The following is an 18,075-nucleotide window of genomic DNA, read 5'->3' as shown; positions in this document are numbered from 1 at the left end:
ACTGTTGAGCTGCTGGAAAACCCACTTTGAAGCCCACTCTGTGTGTAATCTTCCAGTTACATGAAATTATTTTCTTATTTTTTAAGGTACTTTGAGTTGAGTTTTCTGACTCAGCAGAAAGCATCCTAATAATACCCCCCATTTCACAGATGAGAACACTGAGGGCCAGAGAAGCATAAACCTAAAGGAAGGAAAACTTGAGAGGAGAAAACCATAAAAAATTTTTGAAATTTAGCAGACCTGAGAGAATTTTAGAAGTAACTAATTTAGCAGACCCAAGAAAGCTGAATCCTAAGCCATCTGTGCTTGATTTATATTCCAGAATCCCCTAAAGTCCCCAGAAGTGGTACTACCAGACACCTGTGAAAGTGGGGATAAAGTGGGACAAGTTAAGATAAGGAGGATTGGTGAAAAGCCTGCTTATGAAGCGATTTGATCCCCACATCTTTCCCCTCCATCCAGGGTACCAGACCACTGCCTCTTCCCCACCTCAGCAGTAGAGGGAGGGTTATTCTCCAGAGAAAGTGAGACTGTGGCCTGGGCACAGATGGGGGGAGTGGAGGATGGGATGAGTGCTTACAAACTAATGTGTGAGCTCCCATCTCCCTTCACCTGGACAACCAAGCTTTAATACCCCAAGAAGGAGATCAGAGAGTCTTATCTGGGGAATCTGTCTACCCAGGAAGAAAGCCTCACACCCTGCTAGCAGTTGGGTGTCCATGAAAAACCCAGCTGGATTACCCAACAGGAAGTCTTGTCAGGTGCCACCCATGCAATCTTAGAGTTTCAAATTATCATTTTTAGTGCTTCCTTCTTAAATATGAACAGACGACTAAGCCTTACCATACTTAAGAGAAAGACCTCTCATGGGAAAGTAGGGGCCAAAACAAACAAACAAACAATAAAGAACCCCAGGGGGAGACGGAATATGCACAGGATAAGAAAAAAGTAAAATCTATCATCAGTATCCTGCGAGAGACTGAGATTGCATCCATGAGAAGAGCCAGGATTCCATTAAAAATGGAATAGCTAGTGAACAGAAAGGGCCTCTTGAAATTTAGAAATGATAATGTATCTAAAAGATTGGAAGTTAAAGAAAATAGGTCAAAAATGACAACCATAGGGAAGAGTTAAGAATAGTAGAGGACCAGTTCAGGAGATCTAACATCCAACTAATAGAATTCCAAGTGGGGAGGGGAGAGAGAACAGGATGGAGGAAATGACAAAAATCAAGAAAATTTCTCAGCTCTAAAGGACAAGAACTTGGAGATTGAAAGTGCTCACTCAGTGCCCAACATGGAACATGAGAGTGACTCACTGACACTGGGACAAAGGCTGACACGTTCTCTCAGGGAGAATGAGAAGCAGTTCACACTCAGGCCCAGGAGGAAGAAGAGCTTCAGACTTCTCAGAGCTGACACTGGAAGCTGGGGGGCGGTGGAGCAGTGACTTCACGATTCTGAAGGGTAATTAATTTTGAACTAACTAATAAAGAATAATAAACTCATAAACACTAAATAAAAAGGTTCCCCTGCTATTTCTTGATTTTCCAGCATTAAGTTAACTATTACCTGACAGCTATGGAAGATGAGGGTTTAAGTCCCTGTAAACCACACACCTTTTCATTCCTCATTTATGGTTTTTAAATATAAAAAAATAATTTATATTTAACCAAACTTTCATATTCAGACTTGTATAGTTTCAAAAAAATTACCTCCCATTCACCTTTTCTTTGTAAGCTGCTGGAGGATATAAAGACATTTGGGAAGAAGGTTTAGCTTCGAACTAGTAGTAAATGCATAAAAAACTAAGCAAATGTAAAAAAAAAAGATTAATTCTGGGGGTGGGAAGAAGAATGTTATGGAAGAAGGGAAAGCTAATCGTAGTTTATTACATGGGTAAGCGGCAGATAGAATTTTATTGTAATAATGTAGGCATTGGATATTGCTCTAACCAAAATTACCAATACGATGATATATGAAAGGGGGGGATGAATGTAAAGAAAAGCATTAAAGACACTGAGGGTCATGATGCAATGATAAAAGGTGTGATTCATAAGGAACATGTTACAGTCTTATAGGAGCCCCCAAATCTTAGCAAATACAAACGCATAATGAAAACATTCTTAAAAACTGAGAAAAAACTATTCAGTCAAAGTACAGTTGTAGTGGGGGATTTTAATTTGTCCATTTCAGAATTTAGCAGTTAAAATAGAAAGAATATGGACATATACAGACCACTGAAGAAACAAGCAGAAAATATGAATAAGGTGTACATGTTAAAGTAACAATGGGAAAATATTTTTTACCCATCATATTGGCAAAAATTCAAGAGTTACAACATCCACTGCTGGGGAAGAGATTGGAAAACACAGATCTTCCTTGACTTATGATGGGTTATGTCCTGGTAAACCCATTATAAGGTGAAAATATCTAACCTACCAAACACAGCTTAGCCTGGCTCACCTTAAGTGGGTGCTCAGAGCACTTATGTTAGCCTACAGTTGGGCAAAATCATCTGACATCAAGCATATTTTATAATAAAGTGTTCATAGAAATGTAAATTATTACAATAACTTATTACAATATATCACAGTATTTGGGGGGAAGTAACTTTTAAATATCTCTTAAAACTGTAAATGCTCATATCCTTTGACTCAGCAGTCTGAATTTTGAGACTCTGTCCTACAAAAATAATAGAACCTGAAAGTACTGGATGCTCATAGAAAAATGTTTGTAGTGGCAAAAAATTGAGGAAAACCTGAATATTCATAAATGGAATAATTCTGAATAAAATTGAAGGACATCCATATTCTGGAATTATTATTCAGCTGTTAAGAAGTTGGGGCTGTCTGTCAATGTGGACATATCATTAACTAGGAAAGCAAGTGGTGAAATAATGTCTGATTTGACCCATTCTTATAAAATACATAGTAAAAACCGTGAGTATGATGTGTATGTATGTTATGAGTATGTACATGAAGGTGAAGAAAACCTCACCCAAGCTGTTGACAGTTGTCACGTTAGGGAGGTGGGATGAAGAGGAGGAGATCTTGATTTTCTTTCACTTTTTATAATAAGTACATGATGCTTTTGTAATCAATGAAAAATTAATAATAGATCAAGTAAGAATTTTACCAGAGTAAGAAATTTTCTAGGAAACATGTAGTGTTTAATCAGCAAGAACTTGGAAGTTTTAAGGAGTAAAGAAATGGATGTACTTTTCTGTGAGTCACAGCAGCCCTTGTTTTCATTATTAGTGATCAGGATTTGCAGTGTGTTTTTTATATTTTCATTAAATGTGAGGGCTGCCTGTTCTGGGGTTCTGTTGTTATGCTTCTAAAATGTTTTTGCTTTTGATAGGACTGTCTTCATCAGTGGAATACAATATAACGGAGTTGGAACAAGAACTTGACAATGTAAAGACTCTTAAGACAAAATTAGGTATTGTACATTTTTTTCCTTGACTTATGTATTGGTCTTGGTTTCTTATTAAAGACTTTACTGTAGTCTGGAATATTTTTTAAAATTGTGAAATCTCTGTGTTACAAGCTTTCAGTCTGTCCAAAGCCGTTAATAAAGAATGTCTTTTAGTTTGGGGAGAGGATGAGCACGTATTTATTCACTTTTTGTTGTTGTTGTTTTGTCTGTGTACAAAATGACTTTTCAAAGATGATGATGTTCCAAAATATCACTCCACTATCTTTTCACTTGTATTATTTCTGATAAGTAATCTTCTGTTATTCTTATCTTTTAATGTCTTTTTTCTTTGTATTTATCCTTCTTGAGATCTGTGGCACTTCATGAGTGTGTGGCTTAATGTCTTTCATCCACTTGGGAAATTGTTGGCCATTATCTCATCAAATATTGCATCTGCTCATTCTCTTTTATTTCCTCAGACTCCAGTTATACATATGCTAGACCTTTTTACTCTTAAATTTTTTTCTTTATTTTCCCTCCTATTTTTTTGGAAAATAAGTAAACTACCTTATTTGCAGAAATCATAATCAGTTATTTAAAAATCCCTTTGGAATCTACAGAAAAAGCTAGAATGACTTCAATTTCCATTATTATGGTAGCTCTCTAACATCTTCATACACATTTCTTTTTAAAAAATTAAGTTTGATCCATCTTTTCCAGTTGTTCATGGCATAAGGATTGGTGTGTTACAAGGTAGACCTTTGCCACTAGAAATAGAGGTTTGCTTCCAGCCTTTAGAAAACTGGAAGTGTTTACCTTTGGGATGTGGGATTAGAGGGGATTCCTACTCATGTTACCTGATATTTCCAGATCTCTATCAGTGTGTAAATCTATCATTATAATAATATGTAAATTTAAAAAAGAAATACAAATATTACTATATTTTCAGAGTAAGCTGTATATCCACAATATGTTTCATCAATAATTGAAACGTCTTTACAGTGCTAAAATTTGAGCATCACAGGATTGAGATGTTTAATGTAGCAAACTGATTTTAAAATTCTGATTTTTATAGTTTGTGGAGGAAAATTAAAAATAATTTATGTTTTTAGGAAAAGATAATTTATGTAAGAATAATACATACTAGTTGTATTAGTAGGGAATGAAAATGTGAATCTGGGGAGAAGTTTTGGAAATTACTGAAACTTTTGTTATATTTTGTTTTTCCTTCTAATAGAGAGACGCAAAAAGGCTTCAGCATGGGAAAGAAACTTGGTGTATCCTGCTGTTATGGTTCTCCTTCTTACTGAGACAGTAAGAATTTATTTACCTAGTTAAATAAAGCAGATTATTTTTTATTTACTTTAGCATTTGTGTATGGCAACTCCCTCAGCTAAATGGTTTCAGGTAAACTGGTTTTCTATCAACAGGATTAAAATCCATCTATGCTTTTATTTGTAAAAACCCAATAGAGCAAAAAATGAAATTGATGGTAATTTTGAAAAGTCCTCAAGATTATCTATTTCCTCATAGAAGCAGGAAATTCATTCCTTTGTTTCAATTGAAAATTAAGAGGAGACAAGGTGTTGCAGATACCCTGACCAAACTCTGTGATAAGATCTGAAAATTATATTATTAAATTAGTTCTGATAACATTTTAACCATTTTTAAAATATGTGGAGTTGTGGGTTCCAATTGGTAAAATCAGTTAATAAATGGATCTATAGTAATAGCTTTTTTCTTAAGCTTTGAGATTATAATACTTTGCAGAATTTTTATGAATTTATTCTGGAGTTTTTACAGTCTCATTACTTCAGGTTTATATGTAGAGTTTTGGTCTTGACTGCTTTTCCTCTATTCTGAAGCATACATTTGGTTGGTTACTTAGATTTTAATGTATGTGTATTGACAAAATATCTTTGAAATTCAAAACTGATGGCTTACTTTTTGTGTTGTAGTCCATTTCGGTGCTCTTGGTGGCTTGTAATATTCTTTGCCTGTTGGTTGATGAAACAGCAATGCCAAAGGGAACAAGGGTAAAGTAAAATGCTTTAAAATGTCTTTTGCAAAAGTATTCTGTGTGTATAAACTGAGTGTTTCAAATAAATAAATGAAAACATTCACCTTTCTGCGTATATATACTTCAAGTTGTATGAATTTCTTTATGCAGTGAGCTTTCATAAACAGTGTTTCTGAACTATGTTTTTTGTTTCTGATTTCTTATTTTGGATTGTCTGGCTTTTTATCAAGTATCAGAGTTTCCTTTTACACTTTGTATCAGAGTTTATCTTTGTTTTCCTGAAATTCATATTTGTGATCCTTTAAGAAAATGTATATTCCGTGAAATAGTGAAATATAAAGAGTTTATTAGATGGATTCATTGCGTTCGCAAAGGATCCAAATATGTGGTTGTAAGGACTCATGCCTCAAAGGAGTCATTTTATGAACTTGAGTCAAAATGTTCAGTTGCTGGAGGAGAGTCAGATATGCATCTTTTCATGAATTAACTTAATTTCTTCTCTTGTTTAAAAATTCATGATTTTATTAAGTTGCATCAATTAGTCTATTTAAATATATTCTCCATATGGAAGGTAGTTTCCACTAAATATTCATATATGACATACTTTTTCTAGGTGTCTCTATAAACTTTTGGATACTTAAAGTAGCATTTAAGTTTTGACATTTTATTACACTTTTCGAAGTTAGCACCTTTGCCATCTCCCATAGAGATGACTTCAAAACTCTTCCAGACTTTTCATGCTTTGGGGGAGGGAAAAAATTTTCCTTAACCCTTTCTAGGATCTTCTGGCTGGTCTAAGAATTAAATTTACATGAGACAGATTAACAGGAGAAAACAGAATTTAATTACGTGTATGTGGGAGCCCGGTAAGAATAATGAGACCCCAGGACAGGTTGGGCAATTGAGGCTTATATTCCATCTAAGAGAAGGAGAAGGGGGTAGGAGCTTGGAACTTCAAGCGGGAGGAAGGCAATTCACATGGAGATGGAAAAGCAGATGTTTGGTAAACAGAGGGGACACAGAGAGGCCTTTGGTCTCCAGGTCTTGCCAGGTTCCGTCTACCACACTCAGCCCGTACTCTTTGTAGCTGTCTCTGGTGATAGTGCTCCGCCTGGACCAGGTCCTTCGTCTAAATTCTTTTAGGCAGTTAAGGGGTGAGGTGGGGGTGGCGCTAAAAAGAAAGACTTAACGAGTCTTCTGTTTCTTAAAAACAATCAGCCTAAAATGATCCTTATGCCAGAGAGACAGCTTTTGGGGTGCAGATTTTGCTTCCCTACATGCCACTTCTCTCTCTGAACCACACGATACACCTTTTCTCTTATAGAAAAAAGCCAATGTTTATCTTAATTCCTTTCGTTCAGTCAAAGATGAAGATACCCTCTTCTTTCAGAAGCTAATTCTTTCAGCAGTATTCTCAGTTTAGCTGCCTGCCCCCAGCCTCTTCAGGACCTTGTGCCATCTCTTACTGCCATGGCCTCTCCACCACTGTGAGCCTGCCAGCTTGCTTCAGGTCTGTCATTCCACTAACGAAAAACAGCAGTGAGCAGTCCTCCTCCATCCACAGCCTTGTCTTTTGTCTTTTGTTTAGACCCAAATCCATTGATCAAGCAGAAGTCAACTACTGTGTTGACTTCTATCCATTTTTTAACCCATTTTCTTATACCACATACTAGGTGAGGCCCAAGCCCTGTGGTACATTTTTGTACCATTCCTTTCGTGCATAGGACAGAAGGACTTATATGTGGTATGCTCTTTTTATGATTGTGTAAATAAATCAGATCATCTTAATCTTGCCTATAGGCCTTCTCTTGAGACAGAGAATATTTCCAAAGTGTTTTGCATCCCAGTTAATAAGCTTTCTGTTAGCATTATTCATTTTTTCTTCAAAAGATTGACAAAAGTTGATAAATTCTTTGTCCATTACCTTATTTATATATGAAATTCCCATGGGTATTCTAACTTCTTCATGCCTATATTAGATTGTATAAATAATATGTGATATTATTTATTGGTTTATTTTTTTATTAAGCTGACTTTATATTCTTAATTATCCTGGTATATCTGTTAGATGTAATTGAAGCTGATAGCAAAGTAGTAGTTTGTATTCAGAGAGTTTCTGTAATTAGTATGCTTTGAAAACATTGTTCCTACTTCGGTAAGAAGTGATTTTTTGCCTGTCTGGCCTCGTTAATAAATATTACTTTTTCTACTTGTTTTGTTAAGTTCTAGATAAAGATAGGTTTTGAGAATAGGTATGATGTTTAGGAAAAAATTTATAGCATTGCATTTGGAAAATCTGTGTTAATTAAATCCCTGAATTCCCAAGGAAGATTTAGGGAAAGGAAACTTTCAAGAGTAGTAACAGGAGATGTGCATTCACTTTCTTTCTTTGCTTAGCTTCCTTTTGACATATTTTAATTGTATAGTTTTTATATGTTGCCTTAGTGTTCAGACAATTATGTGTTCTATTCTTCTTATACTATTATATTTTAAAAAAATTTCTTCCAAGAATATTTAGGATTTAACAAGAAGCATAATCACATCATTTTGATAAGTAACTTAAATTACATTTGAGATAAATCAGAAATGTTTTGAGCTTGTTAAAAGTGTTAACATGTGGTTGAATTAGTTGATGAATTCAGTCTCGTCACGTTTTATTTTCCTTTGAACGTCTAGATGTTACTCCAGGGTATTAAACATTCCTAATTTCAACTGTCCTATATTTATGAAACAACAATTTTAGGGAAACCAAATATAATAGTGTCATTGAATTCTGAAAAGTGTTTTTTTTTCCCCCAGGGGCCTGGAATAGGAAATGCTTCTCTTTCTGCTTTTGGTTTTGTGGGAGCTGCACTTGAAATCATTTTGATTTTGTATCCTTTCTTTAACTGAAGTTCTGTCTGTTAACAAGTTTTCTGTCTAGTTTTCTGGGACAGTGGTAATTTACTAAGACACTTTCCTGGAAGAAAAAACAAGTCAGTCTTCCTCAAGTACTCCAAGTGGCATTTTGTTTTGTTTTGTTTTTCCTTTCGGCCTTAAGACATTTTGGAGACAATTGAGAACTTAAGGAAACACATTCTCTGGAGAGTTTTTCCTTGATTCTCACAGCTATCTTATGGTGTCCTCTGTTGTCGGTTTCTATAGCCTCCGATTTTTTGGAAACTTTATTCCCAAGAAGGATGACACAACGATGACAAAGGTAAGGTAAAGTCTTAGGTGACTGTGCCTCCCTTTTGCCTTCCAAGACAAACAGACTGTTTTATTTAGTAATCGCGATGAATGGTTCATTTGCGGTTCTAGGTATTTGTTTGTAAGTTGCGTAAACACACACACTGGAAGATTTTCAAAATGCTGAATGAGTGGGAAAAGGATGTGCTCTGTTTAATTTGGATGGCATCCATTCACTTGTAAATGCATAGAACCGCAGAGCTTGTTAACTAGCTATAGACGGCTCCTGAAAGGACTCTTTTTCCTACAAAGAAAACGTATTGCTAATGAGTAACTTTGATTGTGCTGACTGTACTTCAGGGAGCTTGTTTGAAATCTGAAGAACTTAGTTGCTACAAGTAGTAGAGACAAAGTATTTCAAATTTGAATAATTAAAGCAAGACGGAAGAGTTCTATTCAGAAACATTTTGTAGTCTGAGGCTAATTTGACTTTCTACAATATGTCATTGGCTTTGGAATAACAAAGGCTGTTATCTTATATAGTGACTGCATTTGTAAAATATTCCCACAGGCTGACAATGAAGAATAACAAGAGCTGCTGGCTTCTTTTCTTTTTTATTATATATTCCATATTTTCAGCTTATTCTGAAGGGGAGAGGTTATTTTTATATATCTTTATCTAAAATGCTATGACTTCTTGAGATACTTAGCATCTAGTTTAAGTAATCATAAGTACTAAGTAGTATTTTCAGCATCTCTTACTTAATATGAAAGAATAAGTATAGGATACATTGAAAATTACTAGAATTTAGGTGTTTTGGATTTCTAGCTTTTTGGTATTAAATGTTATAATGGTTAAACATATTAGAAGTAGATATTATCTATCTTGAGCAGTAGTCTTGGCTTTAAAAGTAGAGTCAGAAGTATTAAAAATATTAATTACTTTTTACTTGTTAGGCAAACCTTTTTGAAATCAGCAACCTCAGTCAATAATGTAAAATGCGTTGTCCGAGGTGTGAAGTAATTTAAGTGTTCTATAACTTTATATTTGTGTCAGGTACTGTAAATATCTTCTAGAACTCACAGATAGAACTTTAAATGTTTGTAGAAAAGTTTCTATTCTCTTTATTTTCTATATTGAATAGTATCATTCAGAAGTTAGCAAAGTACAGTAGGTAACTGAAATGTCCAGTAACTTTCCAGAATGTGAATGGATTTTATTTATCCGTATACTGTGTAACTGCCCAATATTCTTTCTGATTTCTCATAACAGATCATTGGGAATTGTGTGTCAATCTTGGTCTTGAGCTCCGCACTGCCTGTTATGTCAAGAACACTGGGTAAGTTTAAATGAGAACTTTTCATTTAAAGTCAGTAGCTTTTTAAGTATCAAACTTCTTGCTAAACTTCTAGTTTCTAAACTGTTTTTCAAAGAGATCACTCTTTGAAATATATTATTCCCTCCCACATTATTTTATGCTTTTACTTCTGTAATTCATTTATATACAGGGCTGTACCAAAATAAGCACTTTTATCAAATAAAGACCACTTATTTTTTCAAGTACTTAGAAATAGTCCTTGTCCAAACAATAGACTTTATTTTTTTCATTGACTAAGTTTTGGAGTCCTCTAGTGAGGAAACTGTGATTTAAAAAAAAAAAACAATATTTAATGTCTAGAAAATACTAAACTAATTTTTTCCTACGCGAAATGTTTTAAAAGATGTGTAATTTAGTATGTGGTTTAAAAAATTGAGAATGTGTAACACTTATTTTAAGCTGCTTTATGTCCCGGGAATAGACTTGAAAGCAGTAAGATCTAGGAGAGCACGCACTGATTTAAAGGTCATCCTTTAGCTCTTCCGCTTTTTACTGGCTTGTCATTTATATAGTTTTCTTAATTTTTCAATTCACAGAGAATTTTGGTCATCATTTAAAAGTAAAATATTTCCACTTTGTCATTGAAATAGTTGAATAAATCTTCCTTCGTTTGGTGTTCTTATCTTTTATAAAGCACTGTTGCAGACTGTATTCTCAGTTCTTGGCTAAATATTATTTCAGACAAAAATTTCCACTAGGCAGTTCTGTTCCGTTTTCTAGACTTAGATTTTGACTTGAGTGTTCACAAATGATTAGGAAAATCCCATTATTCAACCTTAGCAACATGCTTATGACAAAGATTGCAAGTAACTTTGAATTGCTTTTGTTTTAGCGCTTATGTGGCCTCCATTATTTATTCAAGGCCCACAGCTGTCGGGGATGCAGGCTGTGCCAGGAAGGGTATAAGCTTTGTGGTCATCTTCATAATGCTTACAGAGAAGTTCATGTTTTAATACAAGTGGAATCTAAATGTAAATGTAGAAGGGACCGCCGTTCCACAGACTAATACAAAGCTCATTTACTTAGAGGTCTTATTTCTTTTGTGTTTGCATTATAGGACTTGTTATCGTTTTGACATCTGCTTATGGTGTGCTAATCTTGAAAATGCCATAAATATACACTTTAGTAACTTGATTTGTAGCTGACTGTGATCGTTTGTATTATGGCAGTCCAACAAATAATTTCTGATATTGTAGCCAACCTACCATTTTATCATTTATGAAATTCACTGTGCTCTGTTATTTAAGATTAATTGTTAATAGTAATATATAGATTTTATGGAAGAAAATTACGTGCTGAGTACAGTTTTAATACAAAGAAAACAAATTAATGGCAAAATGTGCTTTTTGAAGATCAACAAATTAAATTCCTGAGTAGTTTGCCATAGAGATAAATAAAAAGAAGAAAAAGAAAGATGGAACAATTAAAATGCAGCTAACAAATGCCTGGACCCAGCTGTCCAAACAGGATTAATGGAGTGCATTAGGGTACAGTGAGTCATGTGGTGCTTTGCAAAATATCAACACGCACTGCACTACATGTTATGCCCAGTGGCACTGAATAGATGAAAAGAAATAAATACGTTAAACAGATTCATAGAGGCTTTTCACAGTATTAAAAAAGCAAATTTCTAGACTAAAAGAAAAAGCTTTATTTTAGTATTATGGGAAATGCAAACTAGACAGTTACTTTGTAATGCCTCTATTAACCCTTTAGAATTGAGTCTTTGATTTTAAGAAGATAAAATATAGAGAATTGTCATGAATATTATCTTAGTGTATAACGGGATTTTGATTTACTAGCTGAAAAGCTTATAAGACTAGAATAGAGGATGTATTTAACAACCAAATTCCAAGCTGTGAAATTTTTTACTCTTTCTCATTGCCTCTCACAAGGAAGTCCTGACCCTTAGGGTGCTCTCCTTTGCTCCTGTGAATTCAGCCGGCGCTCTCAGTTAAATGAGAAATGAAGGAGCAAGGAAAACTATAATTTATCTGTATAAGTGCAGTTTTTCTCTTATTTTAGTAGTTTTTAGTGATGATTATAACTTTAATTGTAAATTGCAAGTGTACTGAATCCTGTATAAAATAATTAATTTGGTGATATTTTTGCTTCAAAAATGAAAATGTTTTTTAAAAAATTTCATTTGCCAACTGCTATTGCTGCATCATTTGTGTAAATTAATAGCTTTAGACTTGAATGCCTGGTGTGATATGACAGATTTATTACAGAATTCCTCTGAAATAGCTTCTTATATTTAAATATGGAAGATTTTATACTAATTAAAAAATTACCACTAAGTAGATTTTACAAGCGTATCACTTGCCACAAAGAATTAGGTTGTGAGGAGCATTTTGGCTATGTATTTTTAGCCAAATATAATTAATATCGATGATAGTTTTGTTGTCCATTGGAAACACAAAGAATCTGTGCGTAACACTTTTTATTTGAAATCTTTAAAACCTTTTAAAACTGATGCCATGTCAGTGGATATGCTTTCCAAAACGTTTTGCTGCCTGTTTAGTGTTCAGTTTTGAAAAATCCAACATTTTGAGGGATATGATGTCCTTATTTTTAGCAATCAGTTTACTCTTTGGTATAATAGACTCTCAAGGTGATTAGAGGAGATGGTTCACAAAGTGAAAATAGAACAGGCTCAAACCTAATAAATTATCTATAGAGGCCCAGACTTTTCTATAACAAAATATTTTAAAGGCAGCAGTGAATTTTGTGAGAATAGATTTTGCGAGATTGCTGACATGTTCTTGGTTATGCTTAATCAAGAAACAACTGAGAGATTGACAGTTTTTACATTATTCTTTATTTGAAATCTCCTTTAACAGGAAAATTTTTCTCAGATGCAACCAATAGACTTCGTAATACTTTTACTAATTTCCATTTTGAAGTTGTTTTTATAGTTAGTTGTATTTTCATCCTGAAATTCTTTCTGTAAATTGTAAGTTATTCAAGGCCCAAAAGCAGATTTTTTTTAATACACTTAAAACAAAAAACACTTAACCTTTCAAATCAACTTTGGTCTATTTTTAGTATTTCCATGTATTTCTCATCTGGGTCCCATATAGTCCATCATCTTGCAGGATTTAAAGTGTATTATTCTCTTTTGTTCCTTGATGAAGGGACTATGTTTAAAAACTGGTCCTTTGCGGGAGAGGTCTTTATTTGGGTTTGTAAATACACTAGTAATCTTTACCCTGAGCTTTCCCCCTCCAGTGTGAATCAGAAATAAATGATGCTTAGACATGACAAATGTGAAATTGAAGCATAAATCTTAATATATATTCCTAATTATGGCTTTGATGTAAAAATAATTCTAAACCCTGTATTGAAAATTTCTCCGCAAAAAAATTGTATATGACTTAATTATATTCTGTTATATTGCAGAGAGTAATAAATGAGTGGTAAAATTAACTTTTGATTGATTACTAATGTTCTTATACCTGACCAATAAATTTGTATATCTAGTTAGGATTTTTAATTATAAAGGAAAAGTATTCTGTGTCAAATGTCTGAAAGAAGTCAGAGAGTCACTAATGCTCACTCCCTCAACACCCCCGTTCCCAGTGTCCACTTGTTGTGTCCTTCTGTTGCTGTTCTTGTTTCAGAGCACATAGTCCTTCTTGCCTGAGGAAATATCATGTTGGCCACATATTCTAAATAACTTAGCCATCTGTTGACATACGTTCAACTCCCTTAAGTTTTGATTTGTTATAAAATATTTTTCATATGAAATTAATTCCAGTTAGGATTATTTAGTTGGAGGGAGCCTTAAGATGTAATTTTTTAAATGTTAAGAATTAAAATGATACAATTAAAACTAGAACGTAAACTACAGTAAGGGTCTAATTTACACTAAGAATCAAGACCCCCAACCTGGCTGAGAATACTTAATAGTACACCTATACATGGCCAACTCTGAGACTGATGAACAGATTATCTCCTTATTTATAGGAAATTTTATTTTTAAATTAATTTTTAAGTATGTACATGAATAACTTCTTATGAGGAATATTAAAAACAGATCAGGCTCAAATTCCTTTTGACCACCACTTTTTTTTTCCCCCCACACTATTTTAAATATTTATTTATTTATTTATTTTTGGCTGTGTTGGGTCTTCGTTTCTGTGCGAGGGCTTTCTCTAGTTGCGGCAAGCGGGGGCCACTCTTCATCACGGTGCGAGGGCCTCTCACTATCGCGGTCTCTCTTATTGGGGAGCACAGGCTGCAGACGCGCAGGCTCAGTAGTTGTGGCTCACGGGCCTAGTTGCTCCGCGGCATGTGGGATCTTCTCAGACCAGAGCTCGAACCCGTGTCCCCTGCATTGGCAGGCAGATTCTCACCACTGCGCCACCAGGGAAGCCCCCTTGACCACCACTTTTATTTTTATTTTTATTTTTATTTATTTATTTTTTTAACATCTTTATTGGAGTATAATTGCTTTATAATGTTGTCTTAGTTTCTGCTATATAACAAAGTGAATCAGCTATACATATACATATACCCCCATATCCCCTCCCTCCTGCGTCTCCCTCCCACCCTCCCTATCCCACCCCTCTAGGTGGTCACAAAACACCCAGCTGATCTCGCTGTGCTATGTGGCTGCTTCCCACTAGCTATCTAGTCTACATTTGGTAGTGTATATATGTCCATGCCACTCTCTCACTTCGTCCCAGCTTACCCTTCCCCCTCCCCATGTCCTCAAGTCCATTCTCTACGTCTGCATCTTTATTCCTGTCCTGCCCCTAGGTTCATCAGAACCATTTTTTTTTTAGATTCCATATATATCTGTTAGTATACGGTATTTGTTTTTCTCTTTCTGACTTACTTCATTATGTACGACAGACTCTAGGTCCATCCACCTCACTACAAATAATTCAGTTTCATTTCTTTTTATGGCTGAGTAATATTCCATTGTATATATGTGGCACATCTTCTTTATCCATTCATCTGTCGATGGACACTTAGGTTGCTTCCATGTCCTGGCTATTGTAAATAGTGCTGCAATGAACACTGTGGTACATGACTTTTTGAATTATAGTTTTCTCAGGGTATATGCCTGGTAGTGGGATTGCTGGGTCGTATGGAAGTTCTATTTTTAGTTTTTTAAGGAACCTGCATACTGTTCTCCATAGTGGCTGTATCAATTTACACTCCCACCAACAGTGCAAGAGGGTTCCCTTTTCTCCACACCCTCTCCAGCATTTATTGTTTGTAGATATTTTGATGGCCATTCTGACAGGTGTGAGGTGATACCTCATTGTAGTTCTGATTTGCATTTCTCTAATGATTAGTGATGCTGAGCATCCTTTCATGTGTTTGTTGGCAATCTGTATATCTTCTTTGGAGAAATGTCTATTTAGGTCTTCTGCCCATTTTTGGATTGGGTTTTTTGTTTTTGTGATATTGAGCTGCATGAGCTGCTTGTATATTTGGAGATTAATCCTTTGTCAGTCACTTCATTTGCAAATATTCCCTCCCATTCTGAGGGTTGTCTTTTCGTCGTGTTTATGGTTTCCTTTGCTGTGCAAAAGCTTTTAAGTTTCATTAGGTTCCATTTGTTTATTTTTGTTTTTATTTCCATTCCTATAGGAGGTGGGTCAGAAAGGATCTTGCTGTGATTTATGTCATAGAGTGTTCTGCCTGTGTTTTCCTCTAAGAGTTTTATAGTGTCTGGCCTTACATTTAGGTCTTTAATCCATTTTGAGTTTATTTTTGTGTATGGTGTCAGGGAGCGTTCTAATTTCATTCTTTTACATGTAGTTGTCCAGTTTTCCCAGCACCACGTATTGAAGAGGCTGTCTGTTCTCCATTTTATATTCTTGCCTCCTTTATCAAAGATAAGGTGACCATATGTGCGTGGGTTTCTCTCTGGGCTTTCTATCCTGCTCCATTGTTCTATATTTCTGCTTTTGTGCCAGTACCATACTGTCTTGATGACTGTAGCTTTGTAGTATAGTCTGAAGTCAGGGAGCCTGATTCCTCCAGCTACATTTTTCTTTCTCAAGAATGCTTTGGCTATTCGGGGTCTTTTGTGTTTCCATACAAATTGTGAAATTTTTTGTTCTAGTTCTGTGAAAAATGCCAGTGGTAGTTTGATAGGGATTGCACTGAATCTGTAGATTGCTTTGGGTAGTAGAGTCATTTTCACAATGTTGATTCCTCCAATTCAAGAATATGGTATATCTCTCCATCTGTTTGTATCGTCTTTAATTTCTTTCATCAGTGTCTTATCGTTTTCTGCATACAGGTCTTTTGTCTCCCTAGGTAGGTTTATTCCTAGGTATTTTATTGTTTTTGTTGCAGTGGTAAATGGGAGTGTTTCCTTAATTTCTCTTTCAGATTTTTCATCATTAGTGTATAGGAATGCAAGAGATTTCTGTGCATTAATTTTGTATCCTGTTACTTTACCAAATTCATTGATTAGCACTAGTATTTTTCTGGTAGCATCTTTAGGATTCTCTATGTATAGTATCATGTCATCTGCAAACAGTGACAGTTTTACTTCTTTTCCGATTTGGATTCCTTTTATTTCTTTTTCTTCTCTGATTGCTGTGGCTAAAAGTTTCATAACTATGTTGAATAACAGTGGTGAGAGTGGGCATCCTTGTCTTGTTCCTGATCTTAGAGGCAATGGTTTCAGTTTTTCACCATTGAGAACGATGTTGGCTCTGGGTTCGTCATATATGGCCTTTATTATGTTGAGGTAAGTTCCCTCTATGCCTGCTTCCTGGAGGGATTTTATTGTAAATGGATGTTGAATTTTGTCAAAAGCTTTTTCTGCATCTGTTGAGATGATCATATGGTTTTTATCCTTCGATTTGTTAATATGGTGTATCACATTGATTGATTTGCGTATATGGAAGAATCCTTGCATTCCTGGGATAAACCCCACTTGACCATGGTGTATGATCCTTTTAATGTGCTGTTGGATTCTGTTTGCTAGTATTTTGTTGAGGATTTTTGCATCTGTGTTCATCAGTGATATTGGCCTGTAGTTTTCTTTTTTTGTGACATCTTTGTCTGGTTTTGGTATCGGGGTGATGGTAGGTAGACTCGTAGAATGAGTTTGGGAGTGTTCCTCCCTCTGCTATATTTTGGAAGAGTTTGAAAAGGATAGGCGTTAAGCTCTTCTCTAAATGTTTGATAGAATTCCCCTGTGAAGCCATCTGGTCCTGGGCTTTTGTTTGTTGGAAGATTGTTTGTTTTTTAATAAATTTATTTATTTATTTTATTTTTGGCTGTCTTGGGTCTTCACTGCTGTGCACGGGCTTTCTCTGGTTGCGGCGAGTGGGAGCTACTCTTTGTTGCGGTGCGTGGGCTTCTCACTGCAGTGGCTTCTCTTGTTGCGGAGCATGGGCTCTACGCTCGCAGGCTTCAGTAGTTGCAACACGCAGGCTCAGTAGTTGTGGCTCGTTGGCTCTAGAGCACAGGCTCAGTAGTTGTGGTGCACGGGCTTAGTTGCTCCGCGGCATGTGGGATCTTCCCAGACCAGGGCTCGAACCCATGTCCTCTGCATTGGCAGGTGGATTCTTAATCACTGTGCCACCAGGGAAGTCACTGTTGGAAGATTTTTAATCACAGTTTCAATTTCAGTGCTTGTGATTGGTCTGTTTATATTTTCTATTTCTTCCTGGTTCAGTCTTGGAAGGTTGTGCTTTTCTAAGAATTTGTCCATTTCTTCCAGGTTGTCCATTTTATTGGCATATAGTTGCTTGTAGTAATCTCTCATGATCCTTTGTATTTCTGCAGTGTCAGTAGTTACTTCTCCTTTTTCATTTTTAATTCTGTTGATTTGAGTCCTCTCCCTTTTTTTCTTGATGAGTCTGGCTAATGGTTTATCAGTTTTGTTTATCTTCTCAAAGAACCAGCTTTTAGTTTTATTGATCTTTGCTATCGTTTCCTTCATTTCTTTTTCATTTATTTTTGATCTGATCTTTATGATTTCTTTCCTTCTACTAACTTTGGGTTTTTTTGTTGTTGTTGTTCTTTCTCTAATTGCTTTAGGTGTAAGGTTAGGTTGTTTATTTGAGATATTTCTTGTTTCTTGAGGTAGGATTGTATTGCTATAAAC

General features: G+C 35.2%; 1 protein-coding gene across 6 annotated transcripts in view; it reads left to right on the top strand.

Moving 5' to 3' along the window:
* Positions 1 to 18,075, top strand: part of LMBR1 (limb development membrane protein 1) — a 150,480-nt gene that overhangs the window by 106,037 nt on the left and 26,368 nt on the right. For all 6 annotated transcript variants that reach the window (XM_061198998.1, XM_061198994.1, XM_061198997.1 and 3 more), the window contains 6 exons: positions 3,363 to 3,443; positions 4,657 to 4,733; positions 5,378 to 5,455; positions 8,239 to 8,312; positions 8,548 to 8,638; positions 9,881 to 9,947. In XM_061198998.1, the coding sequence (XP_061054981.1) occupies positions 3,363 to 3,443; positions 4,657 to 4,733; positions 5,378 to 5,455; positions 8,239 to 8,312; positions 8,548 to 8,638; positions 9,881 to 9,947 (468 nt within the window). The remainder of the gene's footprint in view (positions 1 to 3,362; positions 3,444 to 4,656; positions 4,734 to 5,377; positions 5,456 to 8,238; positions 8,313 to 8,547; positions 8,639 to 9,880; positions 9,948 to 18,075) is intronic.

The sequence above is a fragment of the Eubalaena glacialis genome, chromosome 8 (genome assembly GCF_028564815.1).
Source record: "Eubalaena glacialis isolate mEubGla1 chromosome 8, mEubGla1.1.hap2.+ XY, whole genome shotgun sequence".
Taxonomy (NCBI): Eukaryota; Metazoa; Chordata; class Mammalia; order Artiodactyla; family Balaenidae; genus Eubalaena; species Eubalaena glacialis.
Note: the sequence above shows the minus strand (reverse complement) of the source record. Positions and strands in the feature narration are given on the sequence as shown.